Here is an 8,975-nt window from a genome sequence, read left to right as displayed (position 1 = left end):
TCATTCCCACCCTCACATCTCCCCTTAAAATACTCCCTGAAGGAGGACACACTGGTTACAGTAACTTCAACAAACACATGGGCACTTGCACTGATGAGAGCGCTGGCCAGGACATTACTGGATCTACAGCTACTGGACGTGAAAGAAATGTGGGAAGATTTTGTCCATTTAATCATGGGGTGAAATAAAATGAAAAGTTCACCTCTTCCCAACAAGCAAAATCATTTGAATTACTCTGCGCAAACGGTACAAGATTTACGTGCCAAAGTTTCATATTCAGCCTCCAGTTGTGGATTTGTTCAAATTGTTGAAAAGTACGGCAATTGTAAAATGATGCGTGCCTGAGCAAACACAAATGACATAGATTTGATTTGTTCATTTTGGCCCAATCGGGATGTCATTGCTAAATATTCCACAATATTGAGATGACACAAACCTTAAACAAGTGAACGTGTTGTGTAGAATCAGTGATAAAGAAGATCCACACTCATAATGCAAGAGCAACACTATCACAAACAAATCCAACAGTTCATCAGTAATACAGCTGATTATTACAAAAACATCACTGGAATACGGGAGATATTCTCAAATCATTTCAATACTTATATTATTGAACCTTTGAACAGTTATGGGACTAATCCTTTAAGCAGAATATTATATGTTTATACAATATATATATACTTATCTAAATGCATTGTACTCAAATATTGTGATCAGTTTACATCCGATATATTTATCATATATATATATTCAACTTTTTGAATATCTCAAAATCAGTTTGAGACGAATAAAGCCTTACAGAGTGACATGTTATTATTGCATATTAAATGACTGAATATAGGGACAGTTCACACAAAAAGTCAAAAGTGGTTCCAAACGCATGTAAGACTTTCTTCCATGAAGCACAAAAGGAGATCTTGGACAGAATGTCTGAGCTGCATTTTTCCATTAAAAAAGCACAATTAAACTATGAAGTGAACTTTAAAATCTTGAAAATCGTCATCATTGTGGCTCTCACATCTCATTCACTCTTGTATTCAATTAGAATTGGGCACCAATACACTGTAAAAAAAAAACATTCCGTAACATTTACAGTAAATTATCAGCAGCTGTGGTTGCCAAATATTTACTGTAAATAAATATGGTCATTTTGATGCCCGTATAAGTTACAGTTCATTACTGTTTGTATTATTAAATGATAACATTGTGGAAGTATAAAAATCTGCTTTTCACTTTATAATGTATTGTTAATTACTGTAATTGAATTAGTATAAAGACACCAGATGGTGTGAAGCTCATCAGTAATGGCCCTTACAGCAGCAATGATCAATAAACATGTAGAGACACAAACACAAAACATGTGAACTGCATACACAACTGATATTGAAAATATTAAGAGACATTACTATTCCAATAAAATATAATGAAATGTGATGAGTCACGCAGGGAATTCTGGGAATGACTGGTTATTGTTTTCTACCGTCATTTTAACAATAATTTACCATAAAAAGTACATACATGCTCTTGTTGCTTAATAATACAGTACATTTAAAATAAATAAAACAGTAAATAAAAAACATATTTCTTGCAACATTGTACTGTCAAATTAAATGTATTGTCATGTTAAATTTATTATCATTTTTTTACCGTATATTTTAATGTAAGTACCCATTAACCACAGGTTACTGCAGCATTTTTACAGTCTTTTACCATTAAAATGATGACATTTTTAAAGTGTAGACACTTTCTTGCAGATGGCCACAAATGAGATTTGGCGGAAGGGAAGATTATCAATGAACAACAACAGTTCTGTCTGTTCCTCACACACACTTATCATATGGCTTCAGAAGACTAGTGCATGAGACGTATATATATATATTTCTATTTTCCTTTTATAGTGCTTTTTTGTCCTTTTTGGAGCTTGGCAGTATAAATCAATGAACATCCTCTACTTATGTCAATGAAAATGTCATGGCTTCTATTTTCCATACAAGAAAGAAAACAAATACAGGCTTTCCCCCCTCATAACTGCCTTTAGTCTTTAATAAACACAAACATGTAGTTTTTGAAACTTGTTTTAAAATAAAGTCTTGTTAATAGTATAATATAAATGTATAATGTTGATTATAATATAAGCTATATATATATGTGTGTGTGTGTGTGTTATACCAAAATATAATATATTGTATATGTGTAACAGGATTAAAAACAAATGTTCACCTTTTTAATATATCTACCTTTTGAATGCATTACTTGCTGCTCCACTTAAAGCAAAATGTCCATAAAAAATGTCTTTATTGAAAGACTCTTTGGCATTTAAATGGATGTTTGTTCCTCAACAGGTGTGCATGGGATTTCTTATCATAATATTTAGACACATGCTGGGGGCGTGGCCTCCTTGTTTACCAGTGCACTTCGTCCCACCCACATCGCTTACGTCATGCATAATCAATCAGCGTCCGTGTTTATTCTCCACAGGCTTTATAAAGCATTGACATCCTTCTTCCTGACGAGAGTTCAGTCCAAAGTTGTAAAACTCAGTAAGTTATTACAGAATAATAACAATGCGTGTATCGGTCATATGCTCGTGTCTAATTCTGGTGCCGTTGCTGTGCAACGCGCGGATCTCCAAGCGCTATGTGATCGGCTGTCCGGAGCGCTGCGACAAGAGTCTGTGTCCACCCGTACCGGCCGAATGTCTGGCCGGAGACATCCTCGACCAGTGCGACTGCTGCCCGGTGTGCGCGTCCGGCGAGGGCGAGCCCTGCGGCGGCACGGGGAAGCTGGGAGACCCGGAGTGTGGAGAGGGTCTGGAGTGTGCCGTGTCCGACGGGACCGGAGCCACGGCCACCGTGCGGAGGAGAGGAAAGAGCGGCGTGTGCGTGTGCAAGAGCCCGGAGCCCGTGTGCGGCAGTGACGGGGTGTCCTACAGGAACATCTGCGAGCTCAAGAGAGTCAGTAACCGGGCGCAAAAGCTCCAGCAGCCGCTCATCATCTTCATCCAGAGAGGAGCCTGCGGGAAAGGTTAGACTGCATGTGTCTCAGACACTAGTGTACTGTGCTGCTGACTACATAAAAGGCCGTTTTGGTCTTTATAATCTCAAAATGCAGTGTGCTGCCTAAACAGGATTTTTGCACATTGTGGTCTCAGATGGCATTTGTGACATTGTATGAGTTAAAATCCTCCTTTTCACGTAGATGAATACGAATGTAGATTGCAGTTTGGGGTTTGTGTAGTCTACATCTTAAAATGTTTGACTGGCTTTTCCTCTTCAAAATCATTTTCCTCCTGAGACTTGACTGCTGTGTACATTGTCCATTTCCCTTTTTGATTTGTAACTAGTTGCACCTAATAAACATGCAAATAATAATAATTAAATATAGCTGCCTGCAAGCCAATTATCAGCATGAGCAGTGAAAGAATGCTGTAGGAGTTAAAGATAAAAAACAAACATCTATGGCCATGATTCTCAAGTTACACTACTGTTGTATTTGCACATTAAAATCTCTATCATCGGCAGAACAGAAAAGTGCTTGCTCTTTTGGCTATTAGTGCATTTATAGTGGTGAAGAGCGTTTACTCAAGGTTGTGCAGAGGGTGTTAAGTGCAACATTGCACACTATACATTGCTTTGTGTATTCTCAAGTACTTTGTAGGTTTTTTGGGAAAAAATAGGAAAACTCAGTTTTTATATCCGTAGAGTTATAGGCAATACATCTATGCAATATTTAATTTAATGCAATTTAAACCAAAAAAAACAAAAACGTTTGATTACCGTTATTTACTACAGGTCATTCAGAATTAACAATGACCCCCCAGGGCAAGGTTCTTTGGTATTTTTTATACATTTGGTACTTTCAAATTTGTTTGTGAAACAACAAAAATCTATTTGCTAATATTTTCAGGCATGGTCTGCAAATAATCAGCAGATTTCACTCTCATGTTGATTGGACAAATGTTATAGGGGCATTAGCAACAACAAAACATTCACATAAAATCAACTCATGGCCAACCATGATATCATTGTTCTCTGCATGACCCACACAATCTAACAAGACCAGTCTCACAAAAATGCAAACTTACAGCCTCAAGTTCATTTTGTTGTGCTCAATGTCAAATGGGTTGATGATTGGCCAATGGCTGCCACGTTTCTCAATATATGCAACTGTCCTCATGATCAATGATGGAAACTCCCATAAAACACTGCATGCAAATTAAGAAATTAATCAGACCAGTGTTTCTATATTTAGAGCCACTTTCATATTGTTCCCTGTTATAGCGCCACCAAATGGCCAAACCCCACAAACTTTTCTGTGTGTTCTCAGGATGAGCCCTTATATAAGTCAAGTTTGGTGAAAATATCTCATTTCACTTAAGAGTTATATCAATTTAAGTAAAAGCAGAGACCACTTTCAAAATTCAACGACCTGTTTTTGGCATTTATCAGAAAAATGATGCCATGTTCTCTTTTATCGGAAGAAATGTACTAATGATGTTTCTTCTTTTGGTGGTTTCGTTCCGATCGGACGAACGGCTTTGAAGCAGTTTGCCGAAGTAGTTTCAGAACTATTTTTAAAGAAGTAACAGACCATAAGGCGAACCATAGTAATTATGGCATCGTTGCACTCGGCAAGTCCTCCTGAACTTAATGATAACAGTCCTGTGAAAATAGACCAACGGCACTAAACGTTATAAGCTCAAAATTATAAACCATTTTTTTCCACCAATAGGTGGCACCGGACCCAAACTTCTCAGTCCTGATGACACATACAAAGTTTCATAATGATACGCCATTTTGTTCATAAAGTACAGCATTTTGCAACAAAATTCAAAATGGCGATGCCCAAAATGGCCGACATGGGAAATATGTGTATAATTTGACTCAGAATGTTTCACTGAAGCAAAAGAGACCAGTTTTAGAATTTTTGGCCAAAGCGTTCAAGAGTTATAAGACAAAATAGCCATTTTTGCTATCTCCTGACCAGTAGACCATAAATTAACAATTGCCAACAAAAGCCTTCATCAGCCAATTAACAAGGACAATTGCATCTATGTGAACTTCTGCTATTAATCTAGATGGACTTCAAAGCCTGTGGTCATTAATCTTACAGTTCAAACACAATCAATGTTTAAACAATGACCCTTAACCCTTACTTAGTTTAATAATTTTAAACCATGACTTTAACTATACATAAGTAATATTTACATTATATTCATAATGTTAGTCAGAGGGGAACTGGCCCCCACAGTGAGTCTGGTTTCTCCCAAGATAATTTTTATCCATTAATCTACATCTTATGGAGTTTTGTGTTCCTTGACACAGTCGCCTTCAGCTTGCTCACTGGGGTTATTAATACAATTATCATTTAATTATTTATTTTTAATTATAACTAATTAATCATTATAACTCTCCTAAAATTTGCCTCAAACATTCCCTTCCAAAAGGGACTTTGTTCCCTTCTCACTCATAGCGCTTGTGTTTGTTAAAGAGTGGCGTGCTGTCATAGCAACCATGTTACGTTCTGTTCCCGTTTGTCTTACGAAGGCCGTCTCATTTAAACAACGCTTATCTAAAGTAGGACACTCGGTATACTGCAGCCTTTAAAGAACGTGTCCAAACGAGACACAACCCAAGTTTTGTCACAATCCGTCAAAAGTGTTGCGGAGATATAGAATGAAGTCCATTTTGGTGAGCTCGCTGTCAAAATCGTGAAGCCATTTCTCAGGAACGATTTCAAACATCAAGAAAAAAAAAGTGATAACATTTGTGTCTCGATCACTTTAAAACAATTTTGGTGGAAATCGGACAAACATTGTAGGATGAGTAGCAAAAAAACATTTTATTTTATTATAAATGTCCAGCATCATCCAATCACTGTTGTGATTGGATGACCATTACATGATCATTACAATCATGTTGAATAAAATGATCCATTATAAACTGGTGAATCTATGTACTGATGATCATTGTCCCATGTGTGTCAAACATGTTGAGTGATCCAAACATCATCTGCAGCCTGAAACTGAACTTTTCATCAGATTTTAGGAGAGAATGCTATAGGACGCTCCCTATTTAGTGAATGACTTAACCTCCAGTGTGCTGTCTGTCTGCACTGGTCTCAGAACAGTTTGAAATGCACATCATGTTAATCATGTAAAATGAACGGATATTTTAATGTGGCATATCAAGTGAATGTCGAGACGCTCCTCTTTACAATCAAACAGGTTTCAATGAACATCTTAAAGAGATTTCTTACCAGAGGCACATTTGCTGGTGCTGCATCTGTAGGAGCACTTCAATTATGTGTTGCTTATAGCAAATCCGAAATACAACATCCACGCACGTGGACACGGGGTCGCACAAGGTTATATATACCTATATATGAATAAATACTGGCTGATATTGATAATTTGGTGTTGTGTGATTCAAACTGGCTCTCTCAGAAAACTCAGAAGTTTATTAGATGCTGTCAGTTCATCTGAAGCCCCGTTACTAGAAAGAGAGCTCTGATGTATGTGCGATTAATGCCTGCCACTGGAAATATAGTGTAAATCTCTTCCACAGCAAATAAACACACACAGACACACACACACAAGCGTTCTGCATGATAAACCTGGACCCGTTTAGAGAAGTCAACCGTAGTTCAGCCAGATACTACAGAAATAGCAGTATAAAAGTTGATTTCAAAAGAGTCCTTTCGAGGACACAATAAATCCAGTGGATCTGTCATAACTCAGAGGACATTTAACTCCAGTGCATTTGTTTTGCATTCAGTTGATAAGAGTAAAATAAAGCCAGCAGAGTTTTTTAAATAGGGGTGTTTTATTGTTATCAATGATCAAACTGGAAATGCACACTTTAAAATCAATCTTTAGCTCTTTTCCAAAATCTAGTAAGCTGACTACCTAGACATTTAAGGAATGCAACATTATGCTGCCTCCGAAGATACCTGGTTTTAGCCAAATTGTAAGGAGCTATGCATGTAATTCTTTGCAGCAAAGACAATTCCAGCATGCATTGAGACAAGCTTTGTGAAAGAATCTGCCCAATAGTGGACACGAGAGAACAGTGTTGGTGAAGCTGCTTTGAAACTGTATCTTCCCAAACTACAAGCCACTCATTACTTGAAGGAATATTCTGGGTTCAATACATGTTAAGCTTAATTAACTGCATCATTTTGACACACTCTCACAAAATGTCATCCCTCTTTAATTTAAAAAAAGAATTGCCGTTCCTGTGAGATCAATCTGTCTCTGTTTCACAAGTATAGACACAAGACACAAACAATATGTGTGTAAACATGATTTTAGTGTCAATCACTTACTGACCGCATCTGTGGAAAGTTTTTTTAAATGTATATTACATAAACTTACAACTTCGTTGCATGACAGTAAAAACCCTGTAAACCCAGTATTGGATATAACTTTACACAAATAAGGTCAGTAAGTGAATTTATCACACAAAAATCATGTTAACATGTGTAACACCCATTTACATTTAATGGCAAACATGGTTTCCCGTGCACTTCACGTGAGTAGTGCTATTTTGAGTGGTGCTGCAGAGTAGCTGCCTATCTAGAGCACTTTAAATCGGTCACTTTTCAGGTTTCATTTCAGGTCTGTTTCTGCCTTGCCTGTGTAAGTAGTAGACAGAAAAGCGGATCACTAAGTGTTGGAACAGAACTTGTTTTGTATACATCATGTTCAAGTTGAAGTTCTTGAAGCACACACACACACACACACTGCACAACCCTTAGCTGACCTCATCATGATTAATTCGATTTCAGCCGGCCTTTATGTCATTGGACCTAATGACTTCCAAATCAAGCCTGGTGCTTTCGCACAAATCTAAACAACACAGGTTTCCACGTATTTCTTTTGGCTCATTAGGTTACAGACATAAGTGTGTGTGTGTGTGTGTGAGTGAGTGTGTATGTATGTGAGTGTGTGTATGTGTGTGTGTGTGTGTGTGCGAGTGAGTGTGCGTGTCAGGCACAATTCAAAGCTCATCTAAGATCTGGAGACAAAACTGTTTCTCCTCAAAGCCATTTCCGCAACACATCTCATGAAGTCATCTTCATCTGGACTTCCTGAAGCTGGACATTATCTAACAAATGTATTCTCTGAGGATCCATATCTAGGTCAAGTTTTACAGTCTATGAGATGTTGTGTTCTACGTAATCCACATTTTCAATAAAACACATGCTATTAATTCACTATGGGCGCTTTTGGCCCTGTGGACCTTTAGAAAAATAAACTCTTTAAACACACTTTTCACAATCTCAGTAGTTTATTGAATATGTCCAACAGAGGAAATACACGCATTGCAGGTGAATTCTGTCTTTCTTTCTTCATTCATTCATCTGAATATGTTCATTTTTTATGGACGGCATGCTGTGATGAAAATGACGTAAAAAAATGTCGAACAAAATGTCAGACTCTGTTGTCTTCGCTATGATCAATTTCATTTCTAGTATTTTGTGTACGTATACATACAATAAATAGTATTTGTTACACTTTTTGCATAATTGGACTGGAAATAATGGGCAATTCAATATTCTGCTCACAAGTGAGATTCAGCTGGGTAGATTACTTTTGATATGTAATATGGTACCGATTACAATTTACATGAGTAATTACACTTCCAGTCTGATTATTTTTGTATTACTTTTGGATTACTCGGCATGTTTTGAATAAAATCGAATCATTAATTTGAAATATTTCAAGTTCCTATTACATTCCTTTTTATTAAACGTGGGTAAACATAAAGGTCCAAGTCATTGTTTTAAACAAGAAATCATTATTTTTATGATGGATTTTCATAGTTTAATATTGAAAGTCTGGGCCTGGGACAATGCTAAAATAGCACAATGTATACATTAAAGACATTTGAAAGTGGCAAAAAGGCCTTGTGAAACATTTTCAAGTCAGTTTTAATGTGACCTTCATATAACAAAAAGAAAGAAGTTCAAAT

At 36.9% G+C, this 8,975-nt stretch overlaps 1 protein-coding gene across 1 annotated transcript in view; it reads left to right on the top strand.

Moving 5' to 3' along the window:
* Nucleotides 1-2,467: 2,467 nt before the first annotated feature.
* Nucleotides 2,468-8,975, top strand: part of htra1b (HtrA serine peptidase 1b) — a 102,196-nt gene continuing 95,688 nt past the window's right edge. Inside the window, exon 1 of the mRNA XM_052102785.1 lies at nt 2,468-3,024. Within this exon, the coding sequence (XP_051958745.1) occupies nt 2,565-3,024 (460 nt within the window). The 5' untranslated portion in view covers nt 2,468-2,564. The remainder of the gene's footprint in view (nt 3,025-8,975) is intronic.

Source organism: Xyrauchen texanus, chromosome 33 (assembly GCF_025860055.1).
Source record: "Xyrauchen texanus isolate HMW12.3.18 chromosome 33, RBS_HiC_50CHRs, whole genome shotgun sequence".
Lineage (NCBI taxonomy): Eukaryota > Metazoa > Chordata > Actinopteri > Cypriniformes > Catostomidae > Xyrauchen > Xyrauchen texanus.
Note: the sequence above shows the minus strand (reverse complement) of the source record. Positions and strands in the feature narration are given on the sequence as shown.